General features: G+C 46.2%; 1 protein-coding gene across 3 annotated transcripts in view; it reads left to right on the top strand.

Moving 5' to 3' along the window:
* The window catches only part of LOC139228760 (paralemmin-1-like), a 490,867-nt gene that overhangs the window by 130,261 nt on the left and 339,400 nt on the right, over positions 1 to 21,206 (top strand). For all 3 annotated transcript variants that reach the window (XM_070860087.1, XM_070860088.1, XM_070860086.1), the window contains exon 3: positions 14,923 to 15,003. In XM_070860087.1, coding sequence (XP_070716188.1) covers positions 14,923 to 15,003 — 81 coding nt within the window. The remainder of the gene's footprint in view (positions 1 to 14,922; positions 15,004 to 21,206) is intronic.

Here is a 21,206-nt window from a genome sequence, read left to right as displayed (position 1 = left end):
AGGTACCAAAGCTTCAATAGAATAATGGGGTAATACTGGGCGCCAGTGAGTTACCCCAGAGCAACCCCCCCTCGCCCCCCCCCCACCATTAGATGACTCGAAACAGAACGGGGATCAAAGTTGGGGTCTTCCTGCTTCCTGGCCCCCCTGGGGTTCAGCGTCTCACCAGTTCAGCACACTGAGCAGTGCGTTAATCAAGATTGCAACCACTTAATGCTGGCATTTATCCATTGGCAAACATCAGCATGACTGATCACCCCACTCAACAAAATTACTTTAACCTGGCCCCATATCCTCCATCCATTTCTATATCTGTATATAACATAACTTGTATGGAAGGCTAGAGTATCACCTCCTGACACTGTAATATTTCTTCCGTATTAATAATGGGCAATAAAAGAATAAATACAACTTGGCTATTTGTGTTGGCTGCGATGCGATGATGGGTTGTGCCTGTGTCCTGGTATTGGTAGTACCAGTCCCTGATGAGCTCACCTTCAATGAAGAGGCTGAGTAAATGATCACGCACTTTTATTGTACATTTGTCCAGTGAGCAGCTAGCAGTGCATTGTGGGGTGTGTATCTGGTGATAAGGTGATACAAGGTGCAGCCTAAACAATGTCAGGCTCTACCGTTTATTGTCCCCCACCCAACAATTTCCTCCCCTCCTTTCCTGATTGCTGTTGAGGGAAGCCTCCATAAATATTCCACAACATCGCCCCAAGTGGACATATTTTCATCAGTAAGCGATGCCCTCGGGCATTGGCAGTCTGCTCGACAAAGCCGGGTGAGCAGAGCGGGGGAGGGTGACATACAACCAAGCCCCCAATCTGGGCTCACTTCATGCCTATTTCCACCTCCGTCACATTGCCCGTCTCCACCCCTGCCTCAGCTCATCCGCTGCTGAAACCCTCATCCATGCCTTTGTTACCTCCAGACTTGACTAATCCAACACACTCCTGGCTGGCCTCCCACATTCTGCCCTACATAAACTAGAGGTGATCCAAAACCCGTGTCCTAACTCGCACCAAGTCCCGCTCACCCATCATCCCCTGTGCTCGCTGACCTACATTGGCTCCCGGTTAAGCAACGCCTCGATTTCAAAATTCTCGTCCTCATTTTCAAATCCCTCCATGGCCCTTGCCCCTCCCTATCTCTGTAATCTCCTCCAGCCCCACAACCCACCAAGATGTCTGCGCTCCTCTAATTCTGCCCTCCTGCGCATCCCTGATTGTAATCATCGGTGGCTGTGCCTTCTGTTGTTGAGGCCCCAAGTTCTGGATTTCCCTCCCTAAACCTCTCCGCCTTGCTTTCCTCCTTCAAGACGCTCCTTAAAACCTACCTCTGTGACCAAGCTTTTGGTCACCTGTGCTAATTTCTACTTATGCGGCACGATATCAAATTTTTATCACATGATACTCCTGTGAAGCGCCTTGGGACGTTTCACTACGTTAAAGGCGCTATATAAATGCAAGTTGTTGTTGCTGACCCGCGACAGGAAATCCGTCTGATTATTCCTCTCCCTATCATGGGATTACAAAGGCCGATTGTCAGGCCTGTACTCATTCCCCAGCATGGACCCGGGATCAAACCTCGAACCGTCCTGGCCTGTATGTCTCAGTGACACACCGGGGTGATGCATTTACACAACAACCCAATTGGGGAGCTCACAATCCTTACAGTTACAGTAGATCACACCACCCACCAGGAATCCCCCCCGCCACAAGTCTTCCTTCAGTGCCTTGACGCTAAGTATGTCTGGACAGCCCCAGGACCTGATCACGACAGCTGTGTCCAATAGCCGTTTCCTAACTGCAACTGTTTGGTGTTGTTTTTCTCCAAGTCTGATGGAACTGTACCCGGCTCCAGCGAGCTATTACAGATACAGGCAAGAGTCGTGGATCTTCTCTGTCCCATTCCTTTAAGGACCCTCGGGTGCCTATTATGTGTGCCGGCAGCCCGATCTCTTTTAAGGTTTCTTATTCTGTCTGAAACGATATCCTCATCTACTTTAATATTAACAATTTTAGTTTTAACAGCACAACTTAATGCGGTTAGTTGAGCATCATGTTCAAGAGTGAAGACTGATGCAAAGTACTCATTTAGCATCTCTGCCAAACCCTGAGAATCCCTTTTAATCAGTCCCAGGGAATGTCTTAATGACCCAATATAGTCTGTGATGGTCTTCTGAAGTTAATGTAGCTGAAAGGCTTTTCTTATTGCTACTACAGATGTCCACAATCCTCTTTCCTGTTAACCTTTTCGCTGATTTAACAACGACCTTCATTTCCTTTCATTGTGTGTGATACTTGCCTGTGTTTTCCTGAAAATTATCTACTTCTAATCTATGGAAACATTTTTGTTTAACTCTTACTTGTCTTTGTTCCTGACCAGACAGCCACCTCGGCTGATTCCTACCACGCACACTTCTTACTTTGTGTTCCAACTCACTCTTAATTATATTCAGACTAGACATCAGTCGTATTCCTAACTAGTAGGGTCAACCTGTTTCAAGTCTTCAGTCATTTTTATTAAAGTTAGCCCTTTTAAAATCTGGAATTAACTGTAGATTCTCGGTGCCTTTGGTTCTGTTAGCCAATTAAAACCCTGTAATATTATGGTCACTATTTCCAGAATGTAATTTAGACGATTCCAAGGTAATTATGGATATATTAAATTGGAACAATTATCATGGTGACATGCAAATTTGTGAAATGCTCCACCTTTTGACCAACCCATGTGTGGCTGGGGAAGGCCATTCATCCATCCAGAGAGAACCCCAATCCCCCCCTCTCTGGGTAAAGAAGTTCCTCCTGAATTCCCCATTGGATTTATTGGTGACTGTTATATTAATGGCCCCGAGTTCTGGTCTCGCCCACAAGTGGAAACACCTTCACTATATCCACCCTATCAAACCCCTGCATAATAATAAAGCCCTCTCTCAGATCACCCATCAGTCTTCCCTTTTCTGGAGAACAGAGCCCCTTCCTGTTCAATCTTCCCTGATAGGTAGAGCCTCTCCATTCTGGTGTCATCCTTTGTTGCAGCTTCCCCAGTGCCTCTACATCTTTTTTTCAATATGAAGACAAGAACTGTGCACACATGATCGCTGTGTTTGGGCCCACTCTCTGCTGAAGTCCATTTCACACGTTTATCGCTCTTCATGTGAGGACGAACATCCTGATGTCAGTCCGAAATGTAGTGTTTGCAAGTTTGAGCCCATGTCATCTTGACCTCATCTCCTAGTTTAGTTTAGGGAAAATGTTGGAGTCCATTATTAAAAAAGCAGTAGCAGGACATTTGGAAAAGCATTATTCGGTCAGGCAGAGTCAGCATGGATTTATGAAGGGCAAGTCATGTTTGACAAATTTGCTGGAGTACTTTGAGGATGTGACGAGTAGTGTGGATAAGGAGGAACCAGTGGATGTGGTGTATTTGGATTTCCAGAAAGCATTTGACAAGGTGCCACACAAGGTTACTGCACAAGATAAAAGTTCACAGGGTTGGGGGTAATATATTAGCATGGATAGAGGATTGGCTAACTAACAGAAAACAGAGAGTAGGGATAAATGGTTCATTCTCGGGTTGGAAATCAGTAACTAGTGGGGTGCCGCAGGGATCAGTGCTGCGTCACCAACTATTTACAATCTATATTAACGACTTGGAAGAAGGGACCGAGTGTAACATAGCCGAGTTTGCTGACGATACAAAGATGGGAGGGAAAGCAATGTGTGAGGAGGATACAAAAAATCTGCAAAAGGACATAGACAGGCTAAGTGAGTGGGCAAAAATTTGGCAGATGGAGTAAATGTTGGAAAGTGTGAGGTCATGCACTTTTGCAGAAAGAAATCAAAGAGCAAGTTATTATTTAAATGGAGAAAAATTGCAAAGTGCTGCAGTACAGCGGGACCTGGGGGTACTTGTGCATGAAACACAAAAGGTTAATATGCAGGTACAGCAAGTGATCAGGATGGAATCTTGATCAATCTTGATCAATGGAATCTTGGCCTTCATTGCAAAGGGGATGGAGTATAAAAGCAGGGAAGTCTTGCTACAGTTGTAAAGGGTATTAGTGAGGCCACACCTGGAATACTGCGTGCAGTTTTGGTTTCCATATTTACGAAAGGATATACTTGCTTTGGAGGCAGTTCAGAGAAGGTTCACTAGGTTGATTCCGGAGATGAGGGCATTAACTTATAAGGAAAGGTTGAGTAGGTTGGGCCTCTACTCATTGGAATTCAGAAGAATGAGAGATGATCTTATCGAAACATATAAGGTTATGAGGGGGCTTGACAAGGTGGATGCAGAGAGGATATTTCCACTGGTGGGGGAGACTGGAACTAGAGGGCATAATCTTAGAATAAGGGGCTGCCCATTTAAAACTGAGACGAGGAGAAATTTCTTCTCTTAGAGGGTTGTAAATTTGCTGCCTCAGAGAGCTGTGGAAGCTGAGATATTGAATAAATTTAAGACAGAGATAGACAGTTTCTTAACCGATAAGGGGATAAGGGGTTATGGGGAGCGGGCAGGGAAGTGGACCTGAGTCAGTGATCGGATCAGCCAAGATCGTATTAAATGGCGGAGCAGGCTCGAGGGGCCATATGGCCTACCCCTGCTCCTATTTTTTATGTTCTTATGTTCTTATGTTTGTGACATTGTCCAGATTTATCTCGTCTATCGCTCTATAACAGCCCCTCTCCGGTTAATCCTTTTCAGGATGTAATGCCTAAGGGGTAGATTTTGGTCTGGGCCTCTTTTTGAGCCCAGACCAGCACCATCCAAACCAAGAATCCCGAGGATTGCTGCAGGCCCGAGGTCTCTTCACCGTACTCGCAGCAAACTGCTCGCTCCTCCGCAGGAAACTCACCCATGCAAAGACTTTAATGTCCATCCTCTGACCCTCCCGAGCATCCTCAAGACCCGGATTAGGTCAGGCCTAGAGCCTGCGTGCTCATCGGCGACTAATTTCTGGATGGTGGCCATTCAACAGACGTTGGCCCCCACTGTACATATTTAAGGGGCCTAATGCCTGATTTAGGTGTTTGTAATGTATGCAACTGTGAGCATGCTCACAGGTTTCTACATCTGTTGAGTTGGGAGTGGCTTAGCCAGTCACATGCTGTTCACAAGACTCAATAAAACCCCAGACAGTTGGGTTCGGGGGATCCATGATGAGGCAGGTGGTTGTGAGCCTGGTGGATGAACTGGTAATGTGTAGTGTGATTGTTAAACCGTTGCTAATAGACCGACTAGTTCTTAATAGCAATGTGTTGCTATGAATTCTTAATCAAATGAATCAAATATATTACAGTGTTTATCAGAGACACCTAAAAAAAAGGCCCCACAAATTTAGCAGTGGGATCAACGCCTGTGCGGATTGGGCACTGGCCACTCCATCTGCTAATTTATTACGTTTTGAGCCCATTTGCTGCCCGAAAACTGCCCGCAATGCATATAAATTTCTACATGAGTCTCTCTCCAGTCTTTCCTCATAAGAACATAAGAAATAGGAGCAGGAGTCGGCCATTTGACCCCTCGAGCCTGCTCCACCATTCAATAAAATCATGGCTATCTGATCTTGGCCTCAACTCCATTTCCCCACCCGCTCCCCATAACCATTGACTCCTTTAGCGTTCAAAAATCTGTCTAACTCCGCCTTAAATATATTCAATGACCCAGCCTCCACAGCTCTCTGGGATAGAGAATTCCAAAGATTCACGATCCTCTGAGAGAAGAAATTCCTCCTCATTTCCATTTTAAATGGACAGCCCCTTATTCTGAAACTATGCCCCCTAGTTCTAGATTCCCCCACGAGGAGAAACATCCTCTCTGCATCTACCCTGTCAAGCCCCCTCAGTATCTTATATGTTTCACTAAAATCACCTTTCATTCTTCTAAACTCCAATGTGTATAGACCCAACCTGCTCAACCTTTCCTCATATGACAACCCCTTCATCTCAGGAATCAACTTCATGAACCTTCTCTGAACTGCCTCCACTGCAAGTATATCCTTCCTTAAATACGGAGACCAAAACTGTATGCAGTACTCCAGTTGTGGCCTCACCAATACCTTGTAAAGATGCAGCAGGACTTCTCTACTTTTATATTCTATCCCCCTTGCAATAAAGGCCAACATTCCAGTTGCCTTCCTAATTACTTGCTGTACCTGCCTTCTAACCTTTTGTGTTTCAAGTACAAAAACCCCCAGGTCCTTCATTTCTGCAACACTTAGCAATTTCTCCATCTAAATAATAATTTGCTTTTTTATTTTTCCTACCAAAATGGATAACCTCACATTTTTCCACATTATACTCCATCTGCCAAATTTTTGGCCACTCACTTAGCCTGTCTATATCCCTTTGTAGATTCTTTGTGTCCCCCTCACAACTTGCTTTCCCACCTATCTTTATATCATCAGCAAATTTGGCTACATTACACTCGATCCCTTCATCCAAGTTTTTAATATAGATTGTAAATAGTTGAGGCCCCAGCACTGATCCCTGAGGCACCCCACTAGTTACAGTTTGCCAACCTGAAAATGACCCATTTTTCCTGACTCTCTGTTTTCTGTTAGTTAGCCAATCCTCTATCCACTTTAATATATTACCCCCATCCCTGTGAGCTTTTAGCTTGTGCAGTAACCTTTTATGTGGCACCTTATCGAATGCTTTCTGGAAATCCAAATACACCACATCCACTGCATCCCCCTTATCCACACTACTTGTTACATCCTCAAAGAACTTCAGCAAATTTGTCAAACATGATTTCCTTTTCATAAAACCATGCTGACTCTGCTTGATTGAATTATGATTTTCTAAATGTCCTGCTACTGCTTCCTTAATGATGGACTCCAACTTTTTCCAAACGACAGATGTTAGGCTAACTGGTCTATACTTTCCTGCTTACTGTCTCCCTCCTTTCTTAAATAGGAGCGTTACATTTGCGGTTTTCCAGTCGGCTGGGACCTCTCCAGATTCCAGAATTTCATAACTCAGAGCCCTGACACGGAATGAATCTCGTGGACCTTCTCTGTTCTGCCCCCAGAGCTCGACAGTTTGCCCTGTGCCTTGATAACCAGAACTGGACACGGTCCTCAATTATAGAAGGCGCTTTGAAATTGTACAATTATCAAAGACATTCCGATTTACAGTGACATAGAAGGACAAAGTTCCTACGTGTTGAATTGAGTAGGGCAGCATGATAAAGGAAATCAGATCAAGTAGAACAGTGCTGTCTTCCTGTTGAAATATAAAAACTGCCAGTAACATGCTAATATTGCTTTCAAAGCTATCAGGAGGCTGGGAATTTTCAGATGTAATGTATACCAGTCTCATTTTATAAAGCGGCCTTCATTTGAGGTTTGAAAGATTTGAGAACATTGAGCTGAATGGCTTCTTTCAACCTTTTGGAGAGCCAGTCTGTGGTGCTCCAAGAGCTGAAATACTGTTTAAAGGGCTATTGTGGTCACACCAGCTTGTGGTTGGCTTTGAAGAGAGTTTAATGTGCTGCTGCTGTTAATTCAGGGCTGTGTGGGAGGACCCGGTCTACCTGTGCCTGAAATAATTAATTAAATGTCGTTGTCCCCAAAGCTCTCCTTCCTCAAAGGTCTCCTCACCGCCCCCACCACCCACCCCCGCCCCCCGCCCCCCACCACTCCCACCACTTACCATTGCCACTCTACATAAACTCCAACTCATAGAAACATTACGAACAGGAGAAGCCATTCAGCCCCTCGAGCCTGCTCCGCTATTCAATCAGTACATGACTGATCTTCGACCTCAACTCCACTTTCCTGCACTGTCCCTATATCCCTCGATTCCCTTAATATACAAAAATCTATCGATCTCTGTTGTGAATATATTCAAAGACCAAGTTTCCACAGCCCTCTGGGGTAGAGAATTCCAGAGATTCACCACCCTCTGAGTGAAGAAGTTTCTCTTCATCTCAGTCCTAAATGGCCGACCCCTTATTCTGAGACTGTGACCCCTGGTTCTAGACTCCCCAGCCAGAGGAAACATCCTCCTTGCATCTACCCTGTTTAGCCCTGTCAGAATTGTGTATGTTTCAATGAGATCACCTCGCATTCTTCTAAACTCTAGAGAATATAGGCCTAGTCTACTCAATCTCTCCTCATAGGATAATCCCTCCCATCCCAGGATTCAGTCTGGTGAATCTTCGTTGCACTCCCTCTATGGCAAGTATATCCTTCCTTAGGTAAGGAGACCAAAACTGTGCATAATACTCTAGGTGCAGTCTCTGATACTCAAATCCTCTTGTAATAAAGGCCAACATATCATTTGTTCCCTTAATTGCTTGCTGTACCTGCCCTATCAAATCATTTAAACATTTTAACCACCTCGGTCAGATCACCCCACAACCTTCTAAACTCAAGGGAATACAGCCAAGCTTATCCAGCTTGTCCTTATAATCTGAGCCATATCATTCTGGTGAATCAACACTGTACCCCTTCAAGGCCAATCCATCCTTTCTGGGCTGCGGTGGTAAGAGCTGAACACAGTACTTCAGTTGGGGGTCTGGCCAAGGTGCTGTACAACTGAGGCATCACTTCCTCCACTTTGTATTCCAGCCCCTTTGAGATAAAGGCCACCATTCCATACGCCTTTTTGATTGATTGGTGCACTTGGATTCCCGAATCTCTCTGCTCCTGCCCAGCTCCTGGTTTCTCACCGATTGGAAAATACTCCTGATTTAACTTCCATCCAAATCTCCTCTCCTGTAACTAGCAGGGCAGGGGCGGATTTTAATCCACCCCACCCGGCAGGAGTGGGGCGACCGCACAGTTGAACAAATTGTACATAGAATTACCGTCTGGTCCCACTCAATTCCCCGCCCGCCACCAACTGAATTGAGCCCTTTTTGCAGGCGGCCGGGCTATCCCCACCTGGCTCAGGCGGAAGCCTCATCAGTACAGGAGAATCGTGAGCCCATACTGTCATCGGTGTAATATATTCTTACAACATCACTCAGAGCACACACTACACAAGATGGCTCTAATACAGAAACTGTCATCAACTGACAATCCGGAAGGACAGACAGAAAGGAAAACGTGGTGAGGTAGCTCTATTGATAAAGGATGGAATCACTGCAATAGTGAGAAACGGTATTGCCTCAAATGATCAGGATGTTAAAACAGTTTGGGTGCAGATAAGGAATAATAAGGGGAAAAAGTCACTGGTGGGAGTAGTCTATAGGCCCCCTAACAGTAGCAACTCTGTTGGTCGGAGCATGAACCAGGAAATAGTGGGGGCTTCTATAAAGGGAACAGCAATAATCATGGGTGATTTTAACCTCCATATTGATTGGACAAATCAAATTGGTCAGTGTAGCCTTCAGGAGGAGTTCATTGAGTGCATAAGGGATGGGCTCCTTGAGCAGTATGTAATGGAACCAACCAGGGGGCAGGCTATCTTGGATCTGGTCCTGTGTAATGAGACAGGATTAATAAACAATCTCCTAGTAAAGGATCCCCTCTGAGTGATCATAGCATGATTGAATTTCAAATTCAGATGGAGGGTGAGAAAGTTGGATCTCTAACCAGTGTACGAAGCTTAAATAAAGGATACTATGAAGGTATGAGGGCTGAGTTGGCTAAAGTGGACTAGGAAAACAGATTAAAGTGTAGGATGGTTGATGATCAGTGGTGTACATTTAAAGAGATATTTCTTAAAAAATATATTCCAGTGAGGAGGAAAGAGTGTAAGAGAAAAGATAGCCGTAGTGGCTAACTAAGGAAATAAAGGGCGGTATCCAATTAAAACAAGGGCATACGAAGTGGCCAAAACTTCTGGGAGGACAGAAGACTGGGAAGCTTTTAAAAGCCGACAAAGAATGACTAAAAAAATGATTATGAGAGGGAAGATAGACTATGAAAGTCAACTAGCATGAAATATAAAAACAGATAGCAAGAGTTTCTATAGGTATATAAAAAGGTGAAGAGTGGCTAAAGTAAATGTTGGTCCCTTAGAAAACGAGATCGGAGAACTAGTAATGGGGAACATGGAGATGGCAGAAACTCTGAACAAATATTTTGTATCCGTCTTTACAGTAGAGGACACTAATAATATTCCAACAGTGGATAGTCAAGGGGCTATGGGGGAGAGGAACTTAACACAATCACAATCGCTAAGGAGGTGGTACTCAGTAAGGTAATGGGACTGAAGGCGGATAAATCCCCTGAACCTGATGGCTTGCATCCTAGGGTCTTAAGAGAAGTAGCGGCAGGGATTGTGGATGCATTGGTTGTAATTTACCAAAATTCCCTGGATTCTGGGGAGGTCCCAGCAGATTGGAAAACTGCAAATGTAACGCGCCTATTTAAAAAAGGAGGCAGACAAAAAGCAGGAAACTATAGACCAGTTATCCCAAGATCTGTGGTTGGGAAGATGTTGAAGTCCATTATTAAAGAAGCAGTAGCAGGACATTTGAAATTCGGTCAGGCAGAGTCAGCATGGATTTATGAAGGGAAAGTCATGTTTGACAAATTTGCTAGAATTCTTTGAGGATGTAATGAACAGGGTGGATAAAGGGGAACCAGTGGATGTGGTGTATTTGGACTTCCAGAAGGCATTTGACAAGGTGCCACATAAAAGGTTACTGATAAAAGTTCACTGGGTTCGGGGGTAATATATTAGCATGGATAGAGGGTTGGCTAATGAACAGAAAACAGAGAGTAGGGATAAATGGTTCATTCTTGGGTTGGCAATCAGTAACTAGTGGGGTGCCGCAGGGATCAGTGCTGGGACTCCAACTATTTACAATCGATATTAATGACTTGGAGGAAGGGACTGAGTGTAACGTAGCCAAGTTTGCTGACGATACAAAGATGGGAGGAAAAGCAATGTGTGAGGAGGACACAAAAAATCTGCAAAAGGACATAGACAGGCTAAGTGAGTGGGCAAAAATTTGACAGATGGAGTGTAATGTTGGAAAGTGTAAGGTCATGCACTTTGGCAGAAAAAAAATCAAAGAACAAGTTATTATTTAAATGGGGAAAGATTGCAAAGTGCTGCAGTGCAGCGGGACCTGGGGATATTTATGCATGAAACACAAAAGGTTAGTATGCAGGTGCAGCAAGTGATCAGGAAGGCCAATGGAATCTTGGCCTTTATTGCAAAAGGGATGGAGTATAAAAACAGGAAATTCTTGCTACAGCTATATAAGATATTGGTGAGGTCACGCCTGGAATACAGCGTGCAGGTTTGGTTTTCATATTTGCGAAAGGATATACTTGCTTTGGAGGCAGTTAAGAGAAGGTTCACCAGGTTGATTCCGGGGATAAGGGGGTTGACTTATGAGGAAAGGTTGAGTAGGTTGGGCCTCTACTCATTGGAATTCAGAAGAATGAGAGGTGATCTTATTGAAACATAATGATAATGAGTGGGCTTGACAAGGTGGATGCAGAGAGGACGTTTCCACTGATGGGGGAGACTAGAACTAGAGGGCATGATCTTAGAATAAGGGGCCACCCATTTAAAACTGAGATGAGGAGGAATTTCTTCTCTCTGAGGGTTGTAAATCTGTGGAATTCGCTGCCTCAGAATACTGGGGAAGCCAAGACATTGAATTAATTTAAGACAGAAATAGACAGTTTCTTAAACGATAAGGGAATAAAGGATTACGGAGAGCGGGCAGGGAAATGGACCTGAGTCCATGATCGGATCAGCCACGATCTTATTGAATGGCGGAGCAGGCTCAAGGGGCCATATGGCCTACTCCTGCTCCTATTTCTTATGTTCTTATGTGACCTTGTCACATGATCCTTTATTATTTACATCAGTAGTTGCAGTACATCAGTGGTCCACTAGCGGCTGCTATATTACAGAAGAACGTAAGAACACAAGAAACAAGAAATAGGAGCAGGAGTTGGCCATTTGGCTCCTTGAGCCTGCTCCGCCATTCAATAAGATCATGGCTGATCTGATCATGAACTCAGCTCCACTTCCCTGCCCGCTCCCCATAACCCTCGACTCCCTTATCGCTCAAAAATCTGTCTATCTCCGCCTTAAATATATTCAATGACCCAGCCTCCACAGCTCTCTGGGGCAGATAATTCCACAGAATTACAACCCTCTAAGAGAAGAAATTCCTCATCATCTCAGTTCTAAATGGGCGGTCCCTTATTCTGAAATTATGCCCCCTAGTTTTAAATTCCCCCATGAGTGGAAACATCCTCTCTGCATCTACCTTGTCGAGCCCTCTCAGTATCTTATATATTTCAGTAAGATCACCTCTCATTCTTCTAAACTCCAATGTGTACAGGCCCAACCTACTCAAACGTTCTTCATAGGCCAACCCTTTCATCTCAGGAATCAACCTCGTGAACCTTCTCATGAACTGCATCCAATGCAAGTATATCTTTCCTTAAATAAAGAGACCAAAACTGTATGCAGTACTCCAGGTTGTTATAATCGGGACCCTGACTTTAACAGATGGAGAGGTGCATGCCGCTCAGTAAAACATGGCAGGAAGACGAGGGGGCCTCTAGGCTAAGTCAAACAGTTTGCTTAGTGGGTCCAGGAGGAAAGGAAAGTCTGGATCTCTGCAACCTTGGCTTCTGCCTCCTTCCCATTTGTGAAATGGCCCTAATTCACTGGAGTTCGGAGGAATGAGAGGGGATCTCATCGAGGCGTTTGGATTTCTGACGGGTTTGGACGGGTTGGATGCGGGAGGAGTGTTCCCGGTGTTGGGGGGTCTGGGGCCGGGGGTCGCGGTCTGGGGATGAGGGGTGGGCCGTTTGGGGCCGAGATGAGGAGAGACTTCTTTGCCCGGAGAGTGGTGGATCTGTGGAGTTCTCTGTCGCAGGAGGTTGTTGGGGCCAATTCACTAAATATATTCAAGAGGGAGTTGGATGTGGTCTTTGCTACTGGGGGGGGTCGGGGGGTGTGGCGGGAGAGCAGGGGTGGGGTGCTGGGGTTGCGTGTACAGCCATGAACTCATTGAGTGGCGGTGCAGGCTCGAAGGGCCAAATGGCCTACTCCTGCACCTATTTTCTATGTTTCTATGTTTCTAACATTCTCCCCATCACCACCCTGCCTGCCCGCGACTTACCTTGGGACCAGTTGGCAGCCCCTGGGCACTGTGACTTTGACCAGTCCAAAGCTGGCCAGCGACCTCTCTCAACTGACCAATGTAACTGCAGCCCAGGAGTTAAACTAGCCCAGGCCTCAAAACTGATAATATCGGTGGTCGGGTCTGACACTCGTCCCATGCCCACACCTGCCCAGAAACCCACTCCCAGTTAACAGCCCACCCCCTCCCCCAAGTCTTCCTTAGCCAATAGCAGTCCACTGCCCCCAAGCCAGCGATGAGAGAGGGCAAATTGTATGGCTGTGGGGGAGGGAAGGGAGACGAGATGGGGAGGGGGGAACAGGACTAGTTAGAAACGATAACAAAAAATGTCAATGGCCCAGAAATCCTGGTCGCCTGCTTCCCACGGGTGATTGGGTAAAAAACATTTTAAAACTGCGCACTTCCCTTATCTTGCTGCGCCCATGCAAGTTCCCGGTCCTGAGGCCTCCACTGACTGCGCGTCGCAGCACGTGCACGTCGGCACATGCGCAGGGCCGCAGCTGGAGTCACATGGCTCTGGGCAGCCAATCAGGTAAAGTATGTTCTCATTCATAATAATGGGAACTCCGTAAGTTGGAGTTGCTATTATTATGTTTGAGAAACCCCCCCAAACACCCAAAACCAATAATAAAAAATTGAAAAAAATACACCACATATTTTTATTAATTTAAATTGACGTTATTTATGTATTTAAAAAATATTTATTTTTCCAATTTTTAAAAAAGTGTTTTTAATTATGGCTTAAAATAAACTTACCATAATGGGGAGGGTTTTTAACAATAAAATGTGTTTTTATAATTTTATTTCACAATGTTTTTGTGTATTTTAAAATCTTAACAGTGGGCTATGCGCCTGATTTTATCAGGCGCGAGAGTTTTGAGGACATTTGCCGGGCAAGATATGGGTAAATCCCGCAACCTTGCCCGTGCAAATGTCCTCGCTCCCGAGATATGAAGGATCTGACGAGTTCCAACTCCAGCCTGACAGATCGGGAAAGCCGGCTTTCAGCGCATGCCCTTTGTGCCCCGATAACCGGCTTTTGCGATGCCTTCCTGAGTCCGTACACACCCCGTACACACCCCGTACACACTGCGTACACACCTCGTACACACCCCGTACACACTCTGTACACACCCCGTCGTACACACTGCGTACACACTCCGTACACACTCCTTACACACCCCGTACACACCCTGTACACACTCCGTACACACGCTGTACACTCTGTACACACTCTGTACACACCCCCCGTTGTACACACCCCGTACACACCCCGTACACACCCCGTACACACCCTGTACACACCCTGTACACACCCTGTACACACTCTGTACACACTCCGTACACACTCCGTACACACCCTGTACACACCCTGTACACACTCCGTACACACCCCGTACACACCCTGTGCACACCCTGTACACACCCTGTACACACCCTGTCATACACACTGCGTACACACTCTGTACACACTCCGTACAGACCCAGGGAGGCCGGTATTTCGGCCTCTATGGTTACTCAGAAATGTTTATAACTTTTTAAAATTGATACTATCTTATTTAAGTTTTATTGATATTTGTCTGTAAAAATAGGCAAAACTAGTGAGAAATTCATCCACTCCTCTGAAAATATCCATCATTAATAATTGATTGAATTCAATATTGCACAAGGCATTTTGTAGACAGGGCACAGGTGCCACCCGCTGACAACCCATTTCGATTGTTCTGTTATTGGGAAATGCGAGAGGTCGGGACACCGAGCGCGACAGTAAGAGAAAGGAGAATTATTCTGGGCGTGCTCTGAACTGATCCGTTCCTCCTCTCTCGCCCTCAGGAGAAGAGAAAGCGGCAGACGGAGATAGAGAACAAGAAACGGCAGTTGGAGGATGAGCGACGGCAGCTCCAGCACCTGAAGGTAGGTCTCCTCGGGCCGGTAAATGCCAGCCCGTTCAATGAGTCGGTGTGGTCTGCGGCAAGCACGGGCAACGCCTTGAGAGCAGGGTACGGAAAAACACTGTAAACGGTAATCATCTCACGGGAATGGGCGCACTGCGCTCTGCTAACTGGGTGGCAAGCAGCTCTGAGGCTGCGGATTGGTGTAAAACCCCGCTGGACGTTACTCATGTCGGAGTCTGGACGATCACTGTTCACAGGGTGTTTACTGGCTGGACCCGATTCCACCCTCACTCGATGTCGAGGCCCTCGGTTAGAGATGAGCAGTGGGAACTCCGCCAGCTCTCCCCTCCCAAACCCGGGGCTCCCGAGGCCAATTATAACACTCCCACCACTGCCCCCACTGAGCCCAGCATGACCAGGATCACGGAGTTTCCTTGTCTGTATGTCTCAGGAAAGCCACCACTCGGAAAAGTGAGCGTGAAGCTGTCGGATTGTTGCAAAAACCCAACTGGTTCACTAATGTCCTTTAGGGAAGGAAACATAAGAACATCAGAAATAGGAGCAGGAGTCGGCCATTCGGCCCCTCGAGCCTGCTCCGCCATTCAATAAGATCATGGCTGATCTGATCATGGACTCAGCTCCACTTCCCCGCCCGTTCCCCATAACCCTTTATTCCCTTATCGTTCAAAAATCTGTCAATCTCCACCTTAAATATATTCAATGACCCAGCCTCCACAGCTCTCTGGGGCAGAGAATTCCACAGATTTACAAACCTCAGAGAAAAGAAATTCCTTCTCATCTCAGTTTTAAATGGGCGACCCCTTATTCTGAGACTATGCCCTCTAGTTCTAGATTCCCCCACGGGGAAACATCCTCTCTGCATCTATCCTGTCAAGCCCCCTCAGAATCATATCCATTTCTGAGTGGACATACTGCCGTCTTTACCCGGGTCTGGCCCAAATGTGACTCCAGTCCCATACCGTGTTTAACTCTTACCTGGCCTCTGAAGTGGCCCGGCGAGCCCCTGAGTAGCCGTATCCGACTACTGCTAGCAGAGGGCCCACCACTGCCTTCTCAGGACAGCTCGGGATGGACAATAAATGCCGGCCTTGCCAGCGATGCCCACATCCTGAGAATGAATAATAACAATAAATATTGTATTACACCATTGCCACCTGAGGGGGCGGCACTGTCCCCGGAGTGAGGTGGCACTTGTGTCGCTGGCATGGACTGTCGCCATTGGATAGCAAGTGGTCAGTCCCGCTGTAAGCACATTGATGTGGTCTTCACGTCGCTGTCCTTTATGGACTGCCCCTGATGGCAGGAAGGCTCGAGAGGGGGCCCTACCTGGACCCAACACATGCAGGGAATCACTTGTACAGTACGAACCCACCCTTCGGGGTGAACTCTACCTCACCACCACTTCTCTCGGTCCCTCCACGGGTCTCTAAATGGTCAGACCGCTTGTCCGCAATCCAGTTCTGGATGAGCAGAAAGCTTCTCCAATTGAATATTGTTTTCGGTCCCCACCACAAACTCTGTTCCCCAGCCACTGACTCCATTCCCCCTCCCCAACCTCTGTTTGAGGCAGAACCAGACTGTTCGCAACCTTGGTGTCATATTTGACCCTGAAATGAGCTTCCGACCTCATATCCGCAGCATAACTAAAACTGTCTATTTCCACCTCCATAACATCGTCCGTCTCCGCCCCTGCCTCAGCTTATCTGCTGCTGAAACCCTCATCCGTGCCTTTATTACCTCTAGCCTTGACTATTTCAAAGCACTCCTGGCTGGCCTCTCACATTCTGCCCTACGTAATCTGGAGGTGATCCAAAACTCGGCCGCCTGTGTCCTAACTTACACCAAGTCCCGCTCACCCATCACCCCCTGTGCTCGCTGACCTACACTGGCCTCCGGTTAAGCAACGCCTTGATTTCAACATTCTCATCGTTATTTTTAAATCCCTCCATGGCACTCACCTCTCCCTATCTCTGTAATCTCCTCCAGCCCCCCTGAGATGTCTACGCTCCTCTAATTCTGCCCTCCTGAGCATCCCTGATTGTAATCGCTCAACCATCGGTGGCCTTGCCTTCTGTTGCCTGGCCCCAAGCTCTGGAACTCCTTGCCTAAATCTCTCCGCCTCTCTACCTGTCTTTCCTCCTTCAAGACGCTCCTTAAAACCAACCTCTTTGACCAAGCCCTGCGCTAATTTCTACTTATGCGGCTTGGTGTCAAATTTGTTATCCCATAATACTCCTGTGAAGCACCTTGGGATGTTTCATTACGTTAAAGGCGCTATACAAATACACGTTTTTGCTGTTGGAGGAGGACAGGAAGAACAGACCTGAGGGGCTGAATGGCCTACTCCTGTTCCTATGTTCCTGATATGGACCTATGCTTGCAATATTCGAGAGAAAGTCAGCAATGAAAATAAAACCATTAGCAAAATATACATCTGTTTTAGAGTTCACCACAACTGTGTACGTTAATTGTTTATGCAGTTACTGCATGGAAAGCTTGTTCTAAGTGTATAACTGGGAAGCTTTGTTGAACAGAATGGTTCATTGACGCACAGTGCCCATTTGAAGCAGCACTTCATTAACTCTGCTTTACCTTGCAATGCATCATATCTATCAATAAGAAGACAAGAAATAGCAAGAGTAGGCCACTTGACCCCTCGAGCCTGCTCCGCCATTCAATAAGATTATGGTTGATCTGATCATGGACTCAGCTCCACTTCCCTGCCCGCTCCCCATAACCCTTTACTCCCTTATCACTCAAAAATCTGTCTATCTTCGCCTTAAATATGTCCCAGCCTCCACAGCTCTCTGGGGCAGAGAATTCCACAGATTTACAACCCACTGAGAGAAAAAATGTCTCCTCATCTCAGTTTTAAATGGGTGGCCCCTTATATTATGACCCCTAATTTTAGTTTCCCCAATGAGAGGAAATATCCTCTCTGCATCCACCTTGTTGAACCCCCTCATTATCTTATATGTTTTGATAAGTTCACCTCTCATTCTTCTGAACTCCAATATGTATAGGCCCAATCTACTCAACCTTTCCTCATAAGTCAACCCTCTCATCTCCAGAATCAACCTGGTGAACCTTCTCTGAACAGCCTTCCATGCAAGTATATCGTTCTTTAAATATGGAAACCAAAACTGTACGCAGTACTCCAGGTGTAGCCTCACCAATACCCTGCACAGTTGTAGCAGGACTTCTCTGCTTTTATACTCTATCCCCCTTGCAATAAAGGCCAACATTCCATTTGCCTTCCTGATCACTTGCTATACCTTTTTGTGATTCATGCACAAGGACCCCCAGGTCTCTCTGTACTACAGCACTTTGCAATGTTTCTCCATTTAAATTGTAATTTGCTTTTCTATTATTTCTGCCAAAGTGGATAACCATTTTCCCACATTATACTCCATCTGCCAAATGTTTGCCCACTCACTTAGCCTGTCTATATCCCTTTGCAGAAATTTTTGTGTCCTCCTCACAATTTGCTTTCCCACCCATTTTTATATCAACAGCAAACTTGGCTACATCTAAATTCATCAACTGTGCTGATTGAAACTCACTCCTGTGGCAGTTCAGAGAAGGTTCACTAGGTTGATTCCTGAGATGAAGAGGTTGTCTTATGCATAAAGGTTGAGCAAGTTGGGCCTAAACTCATTGGAATTTAGAAGAATGAGAGGTGATCTTATTGAAACATATAAGAGACTGAGGGGGCTTGACAGGGTAGATGCAGAGAGGATGTTTCCCCTCGTGGGGGAATCTAGAACTAGGGACCACAGTTTCAGAATAAGGGGGTCACCCATTTAAAACGGAAATGAGGAGGAATTTCTTCTCTCAGAGGGTCGTGAATCTTTGGAATTCTCTGCCCCAGAGAGCTGTGGAGGCTGGGTCATTGAATATATTTAACATGGAGATAGACAGATTTTTAAATGATAAGGGAGTCGAGGGTAATGGGGAGCGAGCGGGGAAGTGGAGTTGAGCTCAAGACCAGATCAGCCATGATCTTATTAAATAGCGGAGCAGGCTCGAGGGACAAAATGGCCAAGTCCTGCCCCTATTTCTTATGTTCTTTATGTCCAACGGGTACAAACCTGGTTTCTCCCGATAAGACTGGACCTTTAAGTCAAAGCAGACAGTCTGCACAGCTCATTGCAATTTGCATTAGTAAGCACCTCGTGATGCCACAGATTTTTATGCATACTTTGTGTCAGTAATAGTTGGGACTCGAGGTATTGAGACGTAGACCAGCCTGTGGTGTCTCAGTGCGTGACTGCATCGCGTGACGTAGCCATGTCAATCTACGCTCCACGTTGAATCCGCTGGTATCAGCCAGGAGGGAAGTGGTACTAGGTTTGCTAACAATGTTCACGTTAATTTTTGTTGGGGTGCGCTTTAAAGGGACTGTTCGGCCCATTCGAAATACAGCGTATTCGCGGTCTGTCACCGCTAACGATCCAACAGAAATCAAATTCACTTCAGGCACTGAGGGGCGCTGGGATTAGGCTTCCACCGCCCCTCCCGGGAATATCGGAGGCAAAGGTACAAGAGAAGCCTCCGAACGTTCAGCAAGACTTGAGGCTGCGACTTTTATCAGGGTCGGTGCAAGGGACCTGGTGAGGATCCAGCTCGCGTGTCAAAGCCTCGGGAGATTGTACCTCCCGGGCCGGATTTAAATATCCCGGACCCGACTCCCGTTCGATCCCAGCCTGCTGGCCGGCGTGGGATTGTGGCAATCACCGGTCAGGGAGTTAAAATCAGAGCCCAAGTTCAGGCCCCTACGAGATAGTAAGCCTCAAGGAACAAACCTCATTGGACAGATTTCCAATAGATCACTTTAAAAAGAAAGAAAGACTTGCATTTATATAGCACCTTTCACGACCACCGGACGTCTCAAAGCGCTTTACAGCCAATGAAGTACTTTTGGAGTGTAGTTACTGTTGTAATGTGGGAAACGCGGCAGGCAATTTGTGCACAGCAAGCTCCCACAAACAGCAATGTGATAATCTATTTTTGTTATGTTGATTGAGGGATAAATATTGGCCCCAGAACACTGGGGATAACTTCCCTGCTCTTCTTCGAAATAGTGCCCTGGGATCTTTTACGTCTACCAGGGAGAGCAGACAGGGCCTCGGTTTAACGTCTCACCTGAAAGACAGCAACTCCAACAGTGCAGTGCTCCCTCAGTACCGCACTGAAGTGTCAGCCTAGATTTTGTGCTCAAGTTCCTGGTGTGGGACTTGAACCCACAACCTTCTTTACAATGAAGGGTCTTTTTGCAAATGTTTTAAGCTTTTACATGTTTGTGATGTTTGTTGCTGGTATCTAGCTGGATACCTATTGTTGCATGGCGGCTGGAAACCATTGTTTGAGCGCCATGTTTGGGTGTAGTTATCGGCTCCTGATTGGTAGCTTTGTAAAACACCTTTGAACAGCTTGATTGGTTGGTTTGTAATTGGTGGTTTTCCTGATCTGCTTACTGGTTTATGACTGGAACGTACATGCCTATACTTGAGCAATGTTAACTGTTATATATGTATGTAGACCTTACCCAAATGTAAGACTTGCCACCAGGGGGCACACCTGTGCGAGACCCAAGGGTCACCTGTGCACCCTGGGGCAAGCAGGTATAAAAGGTGATTCAGCATGCTGCTTCCCCACTCTAGAGTCTGAATAAAGAGACCAAGGTCACAGCAGTTTCAGCTTGCGATATAGTCCTGTGGATTTATTCTGAACATAACATTAACTTAATCGATGGTAAATGCTTAAGCCAATCAGGAGGAGCCTGTAAAATATGCTTTGGATGTGCAGCATGTTGAAGTGTGACGTACGTTATCTGCATTAGTGCACGGATACTAGACAACATGAGAGTCAAGAAGGCTGATTAGCCCCACTGCCTAAAACGGGAGGGAGGATTTTAACAGACTCACCTGATATTGGGTCTTCGGAGACACATTTTCCTCATGCACGCTCCCAGCAAGCACCAGGAGCACCACAGCAGAAATCTCCCCTCAAATACCTATTTCGTGAGAGTGTGAGTGTGTGTGTGTGTGTGAGTGTGTGTAAGTGTGAGTGTGTGTGTGTGTGTGAGTGTGAGTGTGCGTGTATGAGTTTGTGTGTGAGTGTGTAAGTGTGTGTGTGTGTGTGTGACTGTGAGTGTGTGAGTGTATGTGTGAGTGTGAGTGTGTGAGTGTATGTGTGAGT

This window comes from Pristiophorus japonicus, chromosome 18 (assembly GCF_044704955.1).
Source record: "Pristiophorus japonicus isolate sPriJap1 chromosome 18, sPriJap1.hap1, whole genome shotgun sequence".
In the NCBI taxonomy this organism is placed as follows: Eukaryota; Metazoa; Chordata; class Chondrichthyes; family Pristiophoridae; genus Pristiophorus; species Pristiophorus japonicus.
The sequence above is the reverse complement of the archived record's forward strand: the minus strand, read 5'-3'. Positions and strand labels throughout refer to the sequence as shown.